The sequence below is a fragment of the Vidua chalybeata genome, chromosome 1 (genome assembly GCF_026979565.1).
Source record: "Vidua chalybeata isolate OUT-0048 chromosome 1, bVidCha1 merged haplotype, whole genome shotgun sequence".
NCBI lineage: Eukaryota > Metazoa > Chordata > Aves > Passeriformes > Viduidae > Vidua > Vidua chalybeata.
Window position 1 is genome coordinate 144,575,757 of NC_071530.1, and position 21,183 is coordinate 144,596,939.

The 21,183-nt window shown below is 38.1% G+C and overlaps 1 protein-coding gene across 4 annotated transcripts in view; it reads left to right on the forward strand.

Moving 5' to 3' along the window:
• Positions 1 to 729: 729 nt before the first annotated feature.
• EFR3A (EFR3 homolog A) overlaps positions 730 to 21,183 on the forward strand; it is a 77,450-nt gene continuing 56,996 nt past the window's right edge. For 2 of the 4 annotated variants that reach the window (XM_053951931.1, XM_053951917.1), the window contains exons 1-3: positions 730 to 778; positions 5,213 to 5,268; positions 10,827 to 10,907. In XM_053951931.1, coding sequence (XP_053807906.1) covers positions 10,895 to 10,907 — 13 coding nt within the window. In that variant the 5' untranslated portion in view covers positions 730 to 778; positions 5,213 to 5,268; positions 10,827 to 10,894. The remainder of the gene's footprint in view (positions 779 to 5,212; positions 5,269 to 10,826; positions 10,908 to 21,183) is intronic. The other 2 variants (XM_053951924.1, XM_053951937.1) reach the window with 2 other exon arrangements.

Below are 21,183 nucleotides of genomic sequence, written 5' to 3' on the forward strand. Positions count from 1 at the left end.
ACCACTGGACTTGCCACTCAGTGCCATGGTCTGCTTGAAAAGGTTATAGGTTGGGTTCATTGGTCTTGGGAGGTCTTTCTCAATCTTAACGATTCTGTGAAAGACTTCTGCTTTTCCCTTGCTTGTCTGGAAAATCTGGGGTCAAAGACATCAGATTTGGAAGCTGGCAGTATTATTTCAAGGAAAACAGACTAAGAGATTGTGCTGCCTTGGGTTTCACTGATTTTCACCGGGGTTTGGCATCACTGTCTGTATAGGTGCGTTTGAACTCCGGCCTCAGGGGAGCGTCCAGCACCGCTCACTCTCCCCTGCCCCTTCCTTCAGTCCATGGTTGAGAGGAGTCCAGGGCCGCGCACAGGCCGGACCCACCGGGCACCGGCACCACCGCCCGCCCGCGGCACCGAGCCGCCCTCACGGCGCGGGGCGGGCACGGGAGTCGGGGAGCGCCGCCCCCAGGAGCCGGCGAGCCCACGCCGCAAGTACCTCTGGGAGTTGTGGTCCGCTTCGGCGGCCTCCGCCCGCCCGGCCCGCGCCTGGCGGGGCTCAGCCGGCCCCATGCCCCGGGACTGTCCCTCCGGGCCGAGTCGGGGCGCTTCTTCGTCCGCTGCGACCCCTCGGTGTCCTCTCTGTGTGGGAGAGATGGGCGGAACAGGAGACGGAACGACTCCAGATAGAACTACAGCTCCCGGCGTGCACTGCGCTACGGAGCACTCAACGGGGTGGGCGGGGGGGCGGGTGAAGATGGCGGCTGCTAAACCGAGCCGGAGGGGAGGCTGAGGTGAGTTTGGGGCAGCCGGGCAGTGGTGCGGCCACTCGTGTTCACCCTCGCAGTCGCCTCCTCGTCGCGATCTCTCGCTTCTTTCCCCTTCTCCACGCTTGGGAACGAGGAGGACGCGCCAGAGGGGTGGGCGCTGAGGGAGTGGCGGGAGGCTTGGGCCGCCAGGCTGGCGCGGGAGAGCCTCAGGGCATCGCCTCTGCCTGGAGCCGCCGTGGCAGCGGCTCGGGGTGTCCCTGAGGGCGCTGGTCCCGGCGGAAGGGCTGGCAGGCTGGCTCTCCCCCTCCGGACGGGTCTGCTCGCCACGGGAGCTCCGGGGACAGCGGAGCTCGGGACAGCGAGCGGATCCCCTCGCTTTTACCGCGCAGGGCTGTGGCTTTGGGAGTTCCCTCGGCAGGTTTTCTTCAAATGGACCTTAAGACAGCGAGATATTAACCGAACACAATGCAAATTGACAGGAGGTCAATTATTGCTCGAGATATTAACCGAACACAATGCAGATTGACACTGTGAGCTTTCTTGGCTTCATCTTTAAAGTTAATTGTGCATCACGGAGCCGTGCTTTAGGTAACTTGAGGTGTGAGTTCACAAATCCTGTTACTGAAAACCGTAGTACAACGTCTCTTTTTGGATACATCTGGAAAGGTATCCCGTGGTCCTTTGAGCTGTGATACAAGGAAGAAAATATTGCGGTGTGCATTGTCTCTATGCTGTTGTAGGACTTGTGGGAAAGCCTATAACTTTAAACCAGAGTTTTAGTTGCTATATCAAATCCCAGTGTGCTAGCCCAGCTGTTAAACTTTGCAGAGCTACACCAATGTTTGCTGGGCAAGCTGAGTAGGTAAGCTAAACCCAGAGTTAACAGCCAAGGCTTTGGGATTTTATAAGTAGTTACTTCCTAAAGTGTTTATAATTAATTCTAAATATTTTGAAATATTTTCTCAAGTAATTTCAGGACATGTTGCTTGAAGACTTGGTGTTAATGCTCTTAAACAAATTTCTTTGAGAAACTGGTGGTTTGGAGTTGAAATCTTGATTGTAGTGCGCTGATAGGCCTAAAGGCTTATCCATAGGTTTTATTTAAGCCTTTTGATAAAAATTCTAATATTTGTCTAAAAAAGACAGCTAGAATGAGATTAATTTCTGATTCAGGAAAAAACCTTACAAAATGTAATGAAAATATAGTTTGTGATTAAACGTATTTTTTAGATGTTGCCAATGTTTGCAGTTCATGATGGACACTAACTTCTCTCTACTTCTAATCCAAACTTGTACGGTAGAAAAGAATGAACAAATTTTATATTGCATGCAAGTTGAAGGGGGTGTGAAAATACTCACCAGAGTTGGCAATTCAAGTATAATGATAAAATGTAAATTATAAAGAGTACATGTTAGAAACAGCTTTGGTTAATGTCAGTGACTTTTAACTGCCCAGCCTAGCTCCATAAGGAAGTAATCCTTGTAAAGTTACCACACAATTTTTAAATAATTTGAAGAGATGTAATTTTTTGAAGTGAAAGCAAATCATGTTTTTTGTAGTTGCATCTGTCTTGGGTAAGAGAACAGGATAGTCTCATTAATTCAGCCACCTTCATACATGGCATTGCTTCTCCAGCTGAGAAAGGTAGTTCAGATTAAAGTCAGATTAAAGTCAGATCCTTTCCCAGAATTACACTGTGGTATGTAAATCCATTTTACATTGCATTTTTTGGGTTCTGGGAATCATAGTTGGAGCTTAACAGTCTGTATTTAGGAATGACCATGTGATTTATTAATCTTGCATTGTACTGGCCTTTTGCCTACTTTCAAAGCTAAAGGCATTGATTAATTTTTCAAAGAGGAAATATGAATGAGGAACTAAGTGATCTAAAAAGTAAATGTGCAGTGGATTTTTAATTTTTCAGTTCATGCCTGTGCCTGTGTGAGAGGTGCTTAAGCCTCTGCCTTTATTTGGCTTAAGCTGGGGGAATGAAAAGGAGCCCAGCTGGCAATTTCATTTTGGAGACTCAAAATCAAGTTAAATATTTATGGTATTACATAATGACATAACAGAGGGCTTATTGGAAGAAAATACAAAATCTTAGGTATGCTGACTTCTCTTTCTTTACATGTAGCACAAGGTTATATAATTTTTTCCATTTTAGGTGTTTTAAACAGGTCCATTGTATTAGGGCGTACAGGAAAACAATCTTTGCTTTTTTGTTTGGCTTTCAGTGCCATTTCTGGAATCTTGTGATAATAAGAAATTTTTGTGCTTATAAACTATCCTTTAATTTCAGATCCTGGGTTAGTTAATGAAAAAAAAAAAATGGAAGAAAATGTATTTTTATCCATGTTCTGATGAACAATAATTTGACATTGGGTTTCCTAGCCAAATGGTGTAAAATCATCTCAAAAGAAAACTGAACTTTTGTTATGCAAGTGTTCCTATGTCTTTTAAGGTACAGTCATTATCTTTGCAATTGATTATAATTACATTTAGAACTATTGTTATATCCTTAGAAAAAACACGATGACTTTTAGTCCTCCACAGAAAAGTAGGTATGGTTTTATTTGCCTTTTTAACATCCAGAAGTCAGTTGCTTTGGTGGAGAAAACAGTGTCTAGTATTTGATATCTGTAGTTGCATCTGGTGATCTGTCACATGTCACAAATTGACATGGAATATGTTAAACAGCAAGTGTTAGGCTAGGAAACTAAATGGTATCACATGATTTTCCACAGCTCTCTTTTAATTAGCTAAGTTGTACTTCATCAAATTCTGTGGGGGGATTTTCCCTCTTTTAGCTCAGTGACAAATAGCTGAGCATACTCATAGTGGGAAGCTTCTTGGTTTGCTTTAGTTCTGTTCTGCTGTAACAGGTGACAGCATCTGTGGATTAAACTTTGTCCTAGGCCAAGTGAGGCAGTGATGGAAGACTTTATGGAGAGGAAATTTTGTGCTTTGTTCTGCATGTAGGGGCCAGGCCACCTCCATGTCGAATTTTTGGTTCTGTTACAGATCATAAAATGACTAAAAACCCAGTGAATTATTTTAAACCAGATATTTTCTATATGTCTTAGTTGATACAACTTTTCTAGCAATTTCTACAGAACACTCTTCTAAAAATCTTGTAAAAGTGAGTTGATAGCAGTGCTTGTGTTTTAGGAAAATGTATTGAATTCCTGATTGCTGGAGATGGTCAGTGAAACACTCCTGAGTCTCTGGCACTAGACTCCCTGAAACTCTCACCAGGTTCTCTGCATTTTTTTTTTATGTCAGTAAATCTGTTTTCTGTAATGTTTCAGTTAGGTCCATAACTACATTCTGAAGCAGAGATTTTGCTTCTTCATGTGTCTGTTGGACATGACAATCTGCAGCACATTTCCTTTTACAAAATTACATTGCTTCTCATGCTGCCCTTGGAGTGGGACCTACAGCTTTCTAATAGATGAGATATTTTAAATAACTTACTTTGAAGTACTATTTTTAATCCCAGTTGCTGTCAGCAAATTGGAACCTTTGACTGAAATGCATATATGAGAATAAAGTTTATTTTTAGCAACTATGAGCATTGTTTTAATATGTGGTCATTAAAACATATGTTGACCAAATTAAATATTTATTCTCACATTATCCATCCATGGAATTAAAATTTTTTGGTGTATGTATACATACAATTATTAGCTGAATATCTTTTATTTAAAAATTTATTTTATTTTTGAAGAAAGCAACACTCAGTATCGTTAACTGAGATTTTGTTCTTACTTGTGGAAAAGTACATTTATGGGGAGTTTGCATTTGGCAATTATTAAAATCAAAATGCACTGCTTTAATACAGAAAAATCTCCAAATAATTTGCATTGTAGTGCTAATTAAAGGAACAGTAGATTTGGCTACTTTTATATCCAAAATAGATTGTTGTAACTTCAGATGAGTTCATTTTATGAATATATTTAATTGCATCAAAAATCCTTTGAGTGGCTATTGTGTATAGGAGGTTGTACTCTGATCTAAAATTTGCCTTTTTTGATACTGGGAGAAAAATGCCCTAGAAAGTGCCACGCAGGTTTTTCAATTGTTTTTCATAGTGTTGAACATAAACCTCTTTCAGGCATTTTAACAGGGAAGTGCTGTGGTTTAGAGCTAAAGTGGAAGCATCCTGTGAGATGTTCAGGATTTATCATCCTAAACAGTGGCACTTGGGAAGGTCACAATACACAACAGAAAAATGTTTACTCCAGCATCAAAGGCAAGAGCAGAATGACTGCATTTCAGGAACAGGCAAAATCTACATCTAGTCTGGTCAGCTAAGAGGATATCTGGATTTCTGTGGTAACAGCCCCTTTGGTATTGGAGCTGAAGAATGCTCATTCTTCATGAATTACTGAGCATATTTGGATGTAAATTGTCTTAAGCTATAGTCTTGACTTCGGTTTTTTGTTTGTTTCCTTCAGAGTTTCTTATGCTTTTGCAAAATTGAAGACGGATCCTTGATTAACAATGCCTGGCAGTAAGTATTCTTATCTTAAGTATATTAAGACAATATTTAGGGGTGTTTACTATTAAGATATTTTCTTTGGGGTTTAAAAAAAAGTAAATGGAAAAAGAAACATTATACTTGCTGTCATTTATAAGAATTTTAAGATGTTAATACTATCTAATCTCTACCTTTGTAAATCTCCATATATTTTACAAATAATAATATGAGCTTTGCATTTGCCTTTTGGTTATAGCTTCAAAGTATAGCATCAAATTTTGTGATTTAGACTGTGTTCTGAAATAGTTGGATTCAAAAATTTAAAAAAAATATATTTTTGATATTGATATAAAGCTATATTTTGATATAGCTGTAATCCTTTCTTTGGAAAATGACACCTAGTGTTTATAGAAGATAGAATCACTATTTAGGATAAAAAGTGGTAAGACTTAAAATTTTTGACATTCAAAGTTAAGTGAGATTTTTGAGGCAAATATTTCTAAGAATCAAATTATTTACCTTCAAGAGTATCAAATTTCTCTAACTCAAAGGATTGAGTTATAAAATGTGTTATAAAAGTATAAATTTAACTATTCCTTTAATTATTTTTCCATTTAGAAAAAAATCTGCATGATCTGTAATAACATTCCTAACACCAGTCTTTGGATAAAGCAATCTGTTTTATCCAAAAAGTTACAGTACCACTCATACTGAGTGCTTTCTAATATAGATTTGTAGTGAATTTCATGGATGCTTAATTTCATGAGGAAGTCTTTGAGCATTTGTTCTTTGCTGTGATTTGTAATAAACTGTGACTGTGGGTACTAGAAATGCCTTGCAGTAGTTCTGTGTTATGTCATTTGAACCCTGGTCATGTAAAATACCTTACTGTAAGTAAGGTATGTCACACCTGTCATGTGAAGGAGTGAGTGGAATTTTTTTAACCAATTAAACTGGAAAAGTAAGATTTTTTTTTTTTTCCATTTAAACCAGATGTGCTTATGTTTGTGGTCATTAATACCAATGCAGGTAGATTTTGCATTACTGCAGTCAGATGGGAGTTAAAGGAGACCAAAAGAACTGATTGCAGTGTTTATCTGTGTAAGACACTCAGAACTAAACAGCCATTTATTTATCATTGCCTATATTAATGAGTGTAGCTCATTGCCTGGGTGAAGGAAAGGAAACCTAACAGACGTGTGCATTGCAATTCTTGAAATAACAGTATTTTGATAAAATTTAACTTCCAAAAGTTATGGCAATGAAGAAGTACAATGGGATTTTAAGGCAAGTAAGCATCCTTTTGTGGCTGGTTGTACTTCTAATCCATGGAGATAGACCTCAGGATTTCAACTGTGTTGCATGTGGAAAGGAAATCTTCTGCCTGCTAATTTAGGCTTCTCTAAAGGTTTCATAGCATTCTTTTCAGAGCATATTGATGAAACAGGCTGCTGCTGCAGTGTTACTTTGAAATCTCAAAGTATTTCTCCTTGAAATCTGAAAATCTCAGTTGTTTCTAAAGGCTCGGGGGTTTTGTGTGTTGTTTTTATTTTATTTTATTTTCACGTGAAGTTCTCTCATCCCACACATCAAGAAGTGCATTGACTGTCTTTAGGAATAAATCTTATTCCTAAACAAAAGGCTGTTACGATGAGATATTTTCCAAAAATGTTTTCTGTCGTGTTACAATGAGTTCTTTACAAATTAAGTAGAAAAATAATATCTAGTTCACAGGAAATTTTTATGGAGTTCTTGGGTCATACTGACCAACCCCCTTATCCATTATTGTCCTGCTTTGTTTCCTGGGTCTGTGTAGCAGTTCCTGGTGGTAATTTTTTCCCTCCCCCACTTTATACAGTAAGTTGAATGAATGTATAGGTCTAAAGGCAGTGTTCTGGAATATCATGAGAGATCCAGATAACTGGTATTACATAAAGACTGAGTAAAAGCTTAATTAGCCTTTCTGGGGAATTCAGGTGTATCTGGTGATACTTTAGACGTCAGTGTTGGAGTTACTGTGTGTGAAACATTGACAGGACAATATGCTTTTTAACTTCTTCAATATTAACTGTGGAAAAATAGGCATTAGTCAGAACTAGGCTGAGAGGGGGAGAGATGAACAAAGGTCATTAGCCAGAGGTGATGGATGCTCTTCTCTTTCAACCTCAGCTCAGCCATGGCTGCTGGGCTCTGCCTGAGTTGTTCATTGTATATTTAATTATCACATTTTCTATCAACGTTTCTGCTTAGCAATCCCACTTAGGAATGTGGGTATTTAGTGCTGCATTGAGTACTAAAAAATGTTATGATTTTAGTCTCAATGCAGTTGTAGTAGACTAAATAGAAAATTTTCTCTTTACCTTGAGAAGTAAAAGTGCTTGGCTTTGACCAGCCATGACACGGCATTTGTGTTGGCATCTGCAGTGGAGGTGTGGTGCTCTATCGTTGCTGCAGCACTTGGATCAACCTTGCCAAGGTGTAGCTTTTCCCTGTACTTTTTTATGTTCAACTTTATGCTACAAGTTTTTCTTGTGCAAATAGCACGGATATTGATGCAAATGATTAAAGACATGGATGGTGTCTTCAGCTGAAGCTGAAATGTTGAGGAAGCGAATGTGTTTTCTCATTTCTGATTGAGTAGAATAGGAGTAGGTTTGAATCACAGCTGTTTTAGTAACTGTTTAAGGTGTGCTTTATCACAAAGAAACTGGAGTGAAAGGTTAAATAGTGCTTTTATTTAAAAGTGAAGCCAAAGAACTTATAACCAGATAGTCTTTGCAATAGAGGCTGTATGTTTCTCACTTGCCTCCTGTGCTCTCAGTTTCCCTGTTGAATAATTTGTGCAGATAATTTCATTTAGCATATTTCTGTTATGGAACATGGGTGGTTTTGGTAGGTTTTTTTGTTGGCTGCATTTGGATTGAAATGTTAAAAATGCTTCTGCTAAGGAGAAAAGCAATAGCTAAGTCATATGAAAATATTTTTTGAAGACTCTCTTTTTGAACATTATGTTCCGGATAGTCACACTTAATCAAATGTTTGAAACACAGCTTGGTAGATAATGAGGTTTTGCTTTTCCAGAAACAGCTATCCTACTTACTGGATATATACCCTGACTTCCGTGAAATGTTTAACTTAAAAGGCAGCTTTTATACTAAAATGAAATTGCTTGAACTAGAAGAATTGTATATGGCACAGGTGAGAGCACCTGTTGACTATAAAATTATATTTTACTTGTGGTTACTCTGTGTGTGAATTTTTTAAACTTTTTCTTAGCTTATTCTTTTCTCCTTTGGCTTATGCCATTAGCATAACTATATCTTTGGTTTTCAAGGTTTTCTAAATAATAATTGTTAAATTGTTTTTAACTGATAACAGTCCTTATGGCTGACTCTAACATATAAATTAAGAGAACAAATAAATAAAAATAAGGATTTTGCCAGATGTAATGTTCCCACATTCTTCCTTTGATTTATGGCTGTGAAATGTAGTAATATGAACACCTCCCACACTCTTCTGTCAGATATTTGTCAGTTGGAAAGGGACCATTCTGATTTAAGAGGTACATATATTAGTTATGTGGAAAATATTCCATGATTTGGCCTGTTCTTGGTTGCAGTGAAGAGGCAGTTTTGATGACTTCAGAATGACTTCAGGCATGCTCATTAAACTACATAATATTTTGTTTCCTTGGCCTCCCAAAGACCACGTGGTTTTTTGCCCCTTATCTATGCAGAGGCAGCTCCTCTGACAGCAGATGGAGCGTGCTGGTGGCTTCCCTGCTTTATGCAAGGTGAAAACAAACAGAAGCTGGAACAATTAAGTAGTGCTTGTTAATTTCTGTAGTCATGCATGCTGCTTCTTTCCTTGTGTTACTTCATGGTCTTAAAACAAATAAATGACCCACTCCTCCCTCAAACCCAAAATACCCATCCAACTTTTAAAATTATAATTTTCTATGTGCATGGAGTTTTCTTGCCAAGTGTAGGAGGGAAAACAACACTTGAAATGGAATTTGAAATGAGTGAATTCTTAACTGGCATTTAACATTTTTAACACATTTTAAGAGGCAGATAACTTCCTCATTTTGGTTTATCCCCTCCCAACAATTTTGGGAATATCATTTATTTGTGTTTTGTAATTCTAGTTTTTATTGTGTATGTATAATAAGTATTAACAAGATTGGTAATGGGAAGGGAAGATTTATTGCCCTGTGAAATAAAATTCTGAAATATCAGTGGCTGGAGATGTGTTCCTAATTGTGTCAGTATAAATATTTCAAGGACTAAGCTTTCTATTGTTTTTAGTGAAAATCAAGCCATAGTTCTCATTAATTAGTCTCTCTACTCTTCCCATCCAGCATACTTTTTTCCTCAGCTGGAATATGTTTCTCATGTAGCATTCACACTTTACAATGGGACCTGCTACTTAATAAAGCATTTTTGTAATTTTGTAGGCAGGAGAAACCCTCTTAATTTTATAACAGCATTATTGACTACTTAAAACAGTGTTAAATAGGTTATCATTCTGTAACATTTTCATATTTCAGCTATTACAGAAGAGTTACATCAGGGGGTGTCTGAAATTTTTGTTTGCTGCTTGATTCTGATATTTTAGGATGAGACACATCAGAAGCCCTGTATCATGTCCTTTTCAACTACTAACCTAAGGGACCATGGGAACTTGGAAAACAGCTGCCAGGGGAAGGTCATGGTTTTGGGCTTCCTTTGGCAGTTTGCCACTTGCTAGGACTAGGCAGAAAAGGAAAATAACTGTATTTCAGAATGTCTGTAACTATTATAATGCTATGGTTGCAGAATATATAATAGATTCTTTGCATAATGATATGCAAGAAATTATTTCAATATGAAAACATCTACAGGTTTTTTTCAGCTGATTTTTAGGTGACTGTCTTTTCTACATTGAAAAGAAAAAGTAGTAACTTCTCCAAATGTATCCTTGATTAAGCTGAGAAAACAAACAAAACAGGAACTTGCAGCTGGAAAACTGTAGCTCTTTGTGCATCTGATTATTTAACTCATGGTACCTTGAACAACTTTGTGTTCCACCAAATTGGTGCTTCCTTATTTAATGAATATAAATGGATTTCTTTAAGACTTGTTAATTTGGAACAAGTGTTCTTTTGTTGTTTTCTGTTAGCTGTCATTTCTATGTACACATCATCCTAGCCCCCTTTGGGAAAGTTAATGTTGAGGAGCAGTTCCATAAGAGTCAAAACCATTTATATTAAGACAAGACTTGATGAGTGATATCATTATCATCACTCATCCTTCCATTTCTTCCATTTGTTTTGGAACAGACTTTAATATAGCCAAGAAATGAACAATGATGTTTCATCCATTCCTTGTTAAAACCTGAAGAATTAATTTTTTCAGTTGTTTTTACTTCTGTATGCACAATCTGGGCATGTAACATAACAAGTGAAATTCTTTAGAGATGAACTTCATTCGGTGCCCATCAAAGCCTTTGTGTGCTTTCAAACTGTACATGGACATTTCCCCAAATATTAAAATGTAGAGTAGTAATTTTTGGGGGCTTTATTAAAATACGGCTGTCGTTGTTATTTACAGAAATCGCTTTGCAGCTATCAGTCGATTAATCTTCATGTGCAGCCTTGTTTGCTATTGATTTCAGAATCATGGGACGAAAGGGTAAGAAGGCTCATGCTGATTGTGCATGCAAGTGTCCTATTTTTTTTGTGCATGACTACAAAGCAAAATTGATTTTTGGGAGTGGGGGTAAGATTTCCATTATGTGATTAAATGCATGTCTCTGGAAAAGCCAGGATGAACTCCTTTTAAAAGTATTTTGGCTTTCCCTTTCCTTGATATATGGACTTTTCCTTCCCACCGTTGGCCCTTATGAACCTCAGTAGCTCTCTAGAGAATCACGTTTCTCGTGCATTGAAGATGAAAATGAGCTGTGTACACCACTTTTGGCTTTTGAAGAATGCTATTTCATTTCTAGAAAGTTATATTATTCAAGATTAATTCATGCAGGAATTAGACAGAAATTAATAAGAGGTGGGGTAGGTAGATGAATGAAACTCTTCCAAGTCTGCTGAGAGTTCAGGAAGCATTTGGAAGATGCTCTTAGGCACACAGTGTGATTCTTGGGGCTGCCCTGTGCAGGGCCAGGAGTTGAATTTGATCTTTATTGCAACCCTTCGTAGTCAGAATATTCTACAATTCTGTGATTCCTAGTCTAACAGCTTGCCCAAGACTTCAAAAATAGTTGGTGCTTGTGTAACTCGTGTCCTGCTTGAGGTCTGTTAAAGGCCTCTGTGCTTTCATTTTTCAAGAAGAGCGATTCTAAATTGATTCTAAATTGTGATTCTAAATTGCACTTGGACCTGTTACGATATTTTGTTGATAACAGTCTGTACTTTGGCTGGAAATGGGCACCCTGAGTCTTTAACTGTGGTTTGAGAACGCTTACTCATTCCTTAGTAAGAGAATAAGAAAGGGATTCCAATCTAACACTAAGCTATATAATTATGCCAAATTAGTGCTCCTTCCTGATACTTTTGTAAAGCTGTTCATGCGTAAGGAAATCAGTGAAGATAAAGCTTCATGGATATTTTGTTAGAAGTGCACTAACAAATACTCAATAATTTATGCTATTAAATTTTTTTCCTGTGTTTGTTAAGCTAGAATGTAACTGTTTAGTGATTAGAAAAGGACTTTAGGATGATGATACACTATTGATGAACTTTATATGTAATAAAATATGAATAGTTAAAATTGATCTGTATCTAACAAGATTGAGCTAGCAGAGTTCTCTTGTCTCGTAATAAATGCAGTGCAGGCTGTTTACAAGACTTTCTATGTGTTTGTGGTTTTTCTATTAAATGAGTTTGTGATTCATTACTGACATTGGTTTAGACATGAACTTGAAGTTCCTCAGAACTGACAAAACATAATTTTGCAAATTGAGTCTGATGTTGGAATTGCAGTATGGTTAGAAGTGCTGTTTGTGGGCAAGAACTGCTGGATTGCTGCAGAAACCAGTGAGCCTTTGTGCCCACAGATGTCCTGTCTGGTTTCTACAGAAAGCTGACACACTCAAAATTTACTGGTTAACAATGTATTTATAAAATTACTTCTCTGTGCATAGATAGGAAGCTGTCTGTCTCCTACACTGACCATCTTCTAGACTGGCCAGTTCAGTTAGGTGGGAAACAGAAGTTGTGGTAGAAAAGGTTCATAGACAGTCTTTAGGTACTGAAGGTGCCCAGAAGAGTAAATCCACTGTGTCTGTGGTCCTGTCTAACTCATTAGACATTACAGGAGGGGAGAAACTGCTTTTCAGTCAGCTGGGATATGTTCTAGCCTTATATCCCACTGCTTGGGAGAAGAGCTGCAGTTCAATTCTTCGGGGAAACCCGAATTCAAGATGAAGTACTCTTTAGAGCTAATGGGAAAGATGACAACCATGAGAATATTTTGTAATTCATATTGACCTAGAAGGAGGGTTTTTTTTCAGTGAAACTTATGTCTTTCATGTCTGTGGTTAAAACTGTGTTGCATATACTTCTGTTTGCTGGTTTGTTCAAAAGCTGCTCTTCTGTGAGGGCAGGATGAACGAGGTAACACTGTTTGCAGAGAAAGGAAGACATGTAAAAGGGAGATATTGGCAGCTCCGAGGACCTGTTCTTGATAATATGTAAAGAGATTTTTTTTTTTCAAATTTTTGATTCCATATTCTTTTAATGTTCTTTTTCTTTTAACGTATTTAATGTATCTAATGTATGTTTCCATGTCCAGATTGCACTATCTCATTTTGCAAATGCTTTCTGGGAAAATCAAGCTAGGAATAGAAACAAGCAGAACACTTAATTGAAGATTGGTGATATTTAAACAAGAATTTGCATTCTGAAGCCTAAGTAACCTCTGTGACTGTTTTTCAAAGTAACATTGCAACATTTTTGTTTAGCATTTTATTTTTCATTAATATCAATACAGTTTAAACTCTTTTGTTACTGAACAGGAACAGATGCTTTCTCATGTTTTGAGCTCTGTGTATGTGCCTCAGCAGAATTGCTGCACTGTTTTCTCAGTGTAAATATCACAGTATAATTCTAGATTCACAGAAACACTTTCATCCACTCTTATGTTACTTTCTGTGTACATTGTGTATGTGTGCAGGAAATAAAATGTGTGTAGTGTGGTTTTGAACTACTTGTGAACAGAACATTTTTCTTTTAATTAGGAAATATTTTTCAAATCTGTGCAACTTTATAGAAGCCTGTAGCTGGGTTTGCTCAGATGAAGGTAAAACTTGTTTTTCAAGCTCTGGCCATGCTTATGTTGGTATTTGGGATGTTTTAATAGAGGAAGGGATCTATAGAACATCACACTCTTACATGTCCTATTAACAGGTCAGAACAGGTCAGTAGTTTATGTTGGACTAGTTAAAATCTAGTTTCCTGAGCTAAGCTTACCTTCTCCATTAGCTTTGAGGGTTCCAGAGAGAAGGCCTGTGAACCTTTGCTTCCTCATTATCAGGACTTTTAATCATGACATACATGCATGTTTCACTCACAAAAACATTCTTGTGCCTTGTTTTTCAAGTGACAGTGTGGTGCCTACTCCCCTGGTCTGTTCCAGCCCTGTGTGTTTGGGCAGGTGAGCTGCAAGGCACCGTTGGGCAGGAGTGGAGAATGAAATCCTCCCAGCCTATGTACTGCGGTCATAGGATAGCTGCGATGAGGTGGTGATGGAACAGTTCTGAGCATCCTTTTTTCTAAGGAAAAAGATGGGCAGCAGCATAAGATTCTGGGAGTTCTTACCACTACAGCTGTATTCCTTCCCTGTGGATTGGATTAAAAAAGCAAACTGCATCATCTTAAGGAAATGGAAGAATTCTTCATGTGGCTTTACATTCAAGTTTTTCAATATGCAAAGCTTGAGGTGCTTTCCTTCAAAGAAGGCTTGAATCCCTGGGCACTTGCTGACCAGTTATTCATTGGTTTGAAGTGGACTTGTTGTCTGTAGGGCAGGTGATAGTTTATCAGTGCCATCCTTATAGCTCGCTTCAAATAATAAAGATGTGTAGTATTGATAAAATCTTCATAAAATGCTAAAAGTAGTGAGTGTGTGACACTTTTCTATCAGTTTCTTGGTGTAGGGAAGCAACAGTTTCCAAAGCAGAAGACACTACTGTGTAATGCAGATTTCAGTTGACCAAAAATATAAAACATTAGACGTCTTGGCAACTTTCCTATGTGTCAGGAGCCATTCCACTTACGTTTGGGATGCTGACCCTGGAATTAAAACAACTGCTGAAAAGCAGAACTGTTCATGGTATTTGAGTGACTGTGTTCTGAGATGCCAAGTAATCCCTATGTGTTGCTGCCCTAAGCTTGAGAACTTAAAGGTTCCATTCATTGTAACTCCCAGAGTTGTATCTAGATCTGTGCTCCTGTCCAGCTTCCCATTGATTCCCTTCTCATCCTCGTGTATACAAGGGGGTGTTCCTCTAATGGCAGTAGCTTAATCCACATGAGTTCCTGTAGCAAAACAGAAGTGAGAAGCAAGTGTTTAAATAACTCTTCCTTGCTGGAAAAGAGGTCTGTGTCCTGTAGGATGAGGAAATGCAGTGGAGGGGGAATTGTAGAACATCTAGACTAGAAATTTTAAAACTAACTGGGCACGGGCAGGAAGGCACAAAGAAAGTCCCTGTCAGCAGTCTGCTGTGCTGCCTGGGGTTGGAACTGAGAAGAAATGGTATGACCAGCTCAAGCATCTGGGAGGCATTCTGTAGCCTGGACTTAGTCACCAAAGTACTAAAGGCAAAGTACTAAAGTACTAAAAGGCAAAGTACTTGCCTTTTAGACAAGTATATATATTTTTACCAGTAGTTGGCCAACCTTCTGATCAGAAGTATGTTTTGAAGGCTCCTGAGGCAGACAGTGACCCTTTTGGAATAGTTTTGCCTCTGGCAGCTGTCTAGAACTGCTTCTTACTCACCTCTGGCCACCCTGGAGATAGGCTAAGTGTCGCTGCTTGGCCTGTCACCTTTCAGCCACACCTTGTGTAGTGTCTTTCCTCTCCTTCAGTGTCTGTCTCAGTCCAGAGGTGCACTAGCCTCTTCTGGTCTTCTGTGTTAGATGTTTCTCCCTAACCTGCCACAAAGTGGGAACAAGGTGGTAGGAGAGGTGCAGGTGTTGCAGCCCCTCTTCTCAGTGGAGTGTTAAGCAAGTTAGGTGGCTTGGCCTTTGAGCGCACATGACATTTACAGTACTCTTCTCTGTCACCTCCCACTGTCTTCTGCACCTGGGAAGTGTTCAAGGATGCAGCATTCTGAAAATGACTCAGCTGGGTAACAGAATAGCTTAGGGTCACCGTGAAAGCAGGCTTTGAGCAGAATTGTCTGGAACTCAGAGGCTGCTTCTGTGCCAGGATCGTCACTGTGCTGGGGATTTTCCACTCTCTGGTACCCATGGATGTTGGGAGGAGCCAGGCATTTGGACGAGCAGAGATAGGTGTGTTAAGTAGCAGGAGTAGAATGAGGTCACTGTGATAATGCCTATCCTTCTTTACTTCTTTTATTTAGAATTTAATAGTAGGTAAAGAATGTCCTGCTGGCTCAGTGTGCTACTGGATGTGCACAGTGGGTGTTTTGTCAGCGTCAGGAGTCCGCTCCATGTTCTGCTCTTTGCCTGGATGGAGTAACAATAGCAATTCATGTCTTCAGAGAGCACACAAAGCTCTATGAGCCTTTCTTTCACTCTGTCTCCTTTAGTCCAGTTGTTTATTTGCATCACATTTTTCACTGATTTATGAAACACCTTGTTATGATTTAGAAATAAAGGTACAATGAAACAAAGACACTGTGTTTTTTGCTGTCCACTGGATTTATCACCTAGAACTCATTTACTAAAGCTAACCAAATACTGAAAGCAGGAATGAAAGTTGGACTTTGCCTCATTTTTTTCCCTGAACAGGGGAAACATTTTTTCACTATCAGTGCCAGCTGTGAGGAAGAGGGGTCAAGGAAATTTATGTAAATGTGTCTTTCTTGTCTCCTAAAGTCTCTTTTGTGTATTGCTTCAGTGATAGAAGTCAGAGAAGTAAATTACATTGGCCAGCTTAGTAGGAATATAAGTAAGGACAGGAATTAAGAAGCAAAACTCATATCATAGAGCTTCTTCTACTGGAACCAGATTAGTTTTAGGTAATATAAATGCTGTATTAAAAATAGAGAGTGACAGTACTGTCTCAAAGCAGGAAAGGAAGAGGTTGTGCTGAGGAGAACAGAAATGAGCAAGTAAAGCAAAGGTACTATGTGAAACCAGCAAAGGTGAGAGAAAGGAGAGATAGTATGAAAACACTGCCAGTGGTGGAACTTAAGGAATGCGACTGGAAAACGTGATGTAATGGAAAACTTTCTTTTAATGGATTAGAAGTCTGCAAAACACACTATCCCAAAGAGAGTATCTTCCTGGGAGATTTGTTCTAATTACTGCTGGTTCTGAAAAGAATACTTCATTGAAGAAGCTTTGAGGTGAGCATTATTTGACTAGCTTGGGGGTTTTTCGTACTTATTAGTAACTTCAAGTGCATTGTCATTTCTTGTTTTTATAAAAAAATTATATTCAAATTATTTTACATGCTTTTCACCATAGCAAAATGTGCATCTCTCCATGCTGGTTCCAGCATGCAATGCTACGGGTTTGGAGAAGAGTGGCTGGAAAGCTGTCAGAAAAGGACCTGGGGGTGTTGGTCAACAGTGGCTGAACATGAGCCAGTGTGTGCCCAGGTGGCCAAGAAGGTCAGTGGCACCTGGTCTGTATCAGCAACAGTGTCATCGGCAGGACCAGGGCACCGACTCTCCCCCTGTACTCAGCACTGGTGAGGCCACACCTTTTGAGGTGTGCTCAGTTCTGGGCCCCTCACTGCAAGAAAGACATTGAGGGGCTGGAGTGTGTTCAGAGAACAGCAGAGCTGGTAAAGGGTCTGGAGCACAAGTCTGAGGAGCAGCTGAGGGAACTGGGGCTGTTCAGCCTGGAGAAAAGGAGTCTCTAGGGGAACCTTATCACTCTCTACAACTGCCTGACAGGAGGCTGTATTCAGGTGGGGGTCAGTCTCTTTTCCCAGGTAGCGAGAGACAGGACAAGAGGAAAAAGCCTCAAGTTGCACCAGGGGAGGTTTAGATTGAATATTAAGAAAGTAATCTTCGCAGAAGAGGTGATTAGGCACTGGGATAGGCTGCCCAGGGGAGTGCTGGAGTCTCCATCCCTGGAAATGTTGAAAAAACACGTGGACATGACACTTCAGGACATGGTTTAATGATGAATATGGTGTTGGTGCTGTGTTGATGGTTGAATTGCATAATCTTAGAGGTCTTTTCCCAACCTTAATGATTATGTGATTCCAATTTAGAAGAACTCTTGAAGTCATATCACACCAGAATTAACTTGAACTTTTTAGCTTACTGTGAAAAATTTTAGGCAGAAAGCTGTTTTTTTGGGTGTTGTTTTAATTTGTTTCAAATAAACTGAGCACCAAAATATTTTTAAAAATAAATGTAAAGTTGTCAAACCTAGGTATGGATGGAATTTTCCCCATTAGGTGTTACTGAAGGTTTGCTGTCATGGGGGCCAAAAGTTCACATCACCAGATGAATATCCTGTTCTTAAGACAAAAATTTCATCTGCATGTTGGACATTTTCTTGGGTGTGTTTTGGTGGAGAGAGGCTGGAAACCAGCCCCTTAGAAGTCAGCTGGCTTTGGGTAAGGGGAGAAGAGGCTTATCTGGGGGATGAGGCTTCATCCTGTCTAAATGATGAGCCCACCATGCCCTCTGGGAGTGCATTCCAGGGACATTGCAATGGCTGATCAGTGCGTCCTTACAGCAGTTGCTCTTTTTATAGCAGGTTGAAGAATATTTTTAATTAACTCCCTTATATGGCTGGAATAATTTTCTTGTTATAAAATGTCTGATCTCTTTTTCATAGTGGAATGAGAAGACCCTTGAAAGTCATTTTAGTTCTGAATTAAATGCATCAACTGATATTAACAGTTCAGAAATAACCTGGTATAGCAAGTGGTTATGGTTAAAGTGTTATTTTAAGCACTTTTGTCAGGATATTTGAAAAAAATTTATTTTATTTATATTTCTCATCTCAGACACAGAAAAATAAGTAGAATGAAAGTTTAATATCAAATAAATTTTTACATAGTTATATTTAAGTACATTGAGCAACCAAATATAATTTTAATATTGCTGTGTTGCTTGATATTAGCAAAACTTACATTTTTCTGTAGATTGAAACTTCTGTGTTAATTACACCATTTTTTGATAGAATATGATTTTTTAAAAAAAGCTTGGACAATTGCAAATAAAGTTAGGGATGACCACATCCAAGCTTGGGACATAATAAAAATATTCAGTGAGTGAACATGAAATCTTACTTCTGGTTATTAATGCTCTGTAAACAGTTGACAGCAATATTAGACAACATGACAAAACTGTGGAAGAAATACCAGCATTAGATAAAACAGATGATTTCTTTTCCTAGGTTTTGATAGAAGAAAATGTGGCAGTTTTAAACTCAGTTGGCTGAACTTAGACTTTTATGTTTAAACCTACCTTGAAACTTTTGTTTTCCTGAAATTTTGTATGAGTAAGATATAACAAAAATATTCAGACGCACTGTTTTGAAATACAGCTTTATTGTAATGCTATTTTTCTAATTTACAACATAGGGTTTCCTGTAGTTAAACTATGTGGGGACACTTTCTGTGCAGCTCAATGTTGTCTCTGAGTTTACTAGCACTTATCTCTTAAGTGTTGAATTGGTATGGATTTTTTTATGTAGTGGAAATTATTAGCTGTGTTTGTATTAAAAACAGTACTTGTAATTTCCAGGGTTTATAAAAATGTCTTTATGAAAATCCTGTATTTGTGTATCCCAAGTGGATATAATGTAGGAAGTGAAACAGTAAAATGCTGAGAATTAATGGGAAGCTGGAAAGTAACTTCAGAATTGCTTAACTGAAAATTGATTTTCTACCCGATGGATCATAATCGTGTTAATGATTTAAATTCTGTAACCCTTGCTTCCTAAACTAGGAAGTATTATTAGAGATAATGTTAATTTCATTATTTTTAGATTGTTTCTTTAATCTTAGATGTAAACCTTTCTGTTTAAAAATGTCTTTTTGGTCAGTAGTCTGCCTTAAATATATTTCTCTCTGTCTGTTCTCCAGGTGGACCAAGCGAGTAGATTTTGCTAAAATATTTATCACTCTACAGTGATATGTGACAGCTGTCTGAGGATAGTTTTTTCTGAAACTATATGCATTCTTTTAATTTTGGTCAGAGAAATGATGAGGTGTGTGTTCCAGGCTAATGGAAGTAATGAAACTGTCTGTGCAGTTTCATTGGAGGAATGTATGTGAATCTCACATTGACAATATATCTTTTATTCTTTTCTCTTTTCCTGTGCCTGGCCTTGTTAACAGAATTTGATACTGAAGTTTTTCACGTGTTTGGTGGCTTTATGCAGATGTCACTGAGCTGATCAGATAAGCTTACAGTGTTGCAGAGCCCTTGCAGCTATGCGAGTGTGAGAGAGCAAATTTCTGGGACAGGAGTCAGGTCCCTGAGAGTGAATCCATATCCAGGATGAGGCAGTATGTGCAAGTTCCAACTGTTGAGCAAGAAAAAGCCTATGGTTATAATTCTGCTTTTGAACCGAGGCCGTGTATGTGTTTGGGTAGATGAAATTACCATTTTCTGATGGTGGGGGCTGTGTTTTGCTGCTCTTGTGTAGAGTAAATATGTGTAAAAAGAAGTACCTGTGCAGCTGGTAAATGTGTACAGTTATAACATGAAAAATGCAGATTATAGGACTTCTTTAGCAGAAATGTGCATATTTGAAATTGATAAAAATCCCACTATTGGACAAGCAAACAGTATTTTTTAAACCTTATACATTAACTTTCATGTTACAGTGCAGAATTCTCTGTAGATATTGCTTTAACCTTTATATTTACTTGCATAAAATGATGTAAAGATCTGTGCAAGAGAAAGGCCATTAAAATGTAAATTTGTCTGAGACTAAAAAGGAATTGTCATAGGATTTTTCCTCAATAAACCTGAAAATAGAAAGGTTTTGGGTTTTTTTACCTGTGTTCTATAGACCTACAAAACATTTTATTTATGTGAAATGAATTTGTTTATCAAAATAAATTTTTATCTGTATTAATTGTTATCGAATAAGTAGGGAATCTATTTTCAGTTGCTCCGCTTCTATCCATCTTTGAAAAGATTCATCTTTTTGGTCTATGTAGTAAAATATTCCTAAATTTTATGGGTTACTTTTAATGTAGTTTGTTGACTTGATCTTTTGAGGATTTTGTTTTGGGATTTTTTGGGTTTTTTTATATATTCATACGTTCTTTAAACCTATTCATACTTTTTTTTAATCTTTCATGGTTATCTCAAAATGATACAAGCAATGATTACTAGTTTTCCCACAAAATCTGTGTCGTGACTGTTAACTATTCTGGTTTTTGCTTTTGGTTGTCATTTATTTCTGTGTTGTTTGGAGTGCCTGTCAGTTTTATTTCTGATTGTGTTTTGCTTGAAGGCTGAAAACTTTGACAGATTAAATCTCACTTTCTTGTACTTGAATATTCTGTTTAATATAGGAAGTTCTTTTGATGGTATTAACATCATAGTTTTAAGTTTATACTTCGATGATAAAGAATTTTTTGACAAGTTGATGGGTTTTTTTCCATGTAAACAATTACATAATTAAATACATAGCAATGTAAAGATACTACCAAAATTGGTAGGAGGAGGAGGAAATTTCAAATCTTATGCATACTTACTGTTAGGCCTGTTTTTGGTGTCAAAATTCACTGTGTTCCATAAATTTGGAGAGCAGTATTTCAGTAGAGCAGTATTATGTTT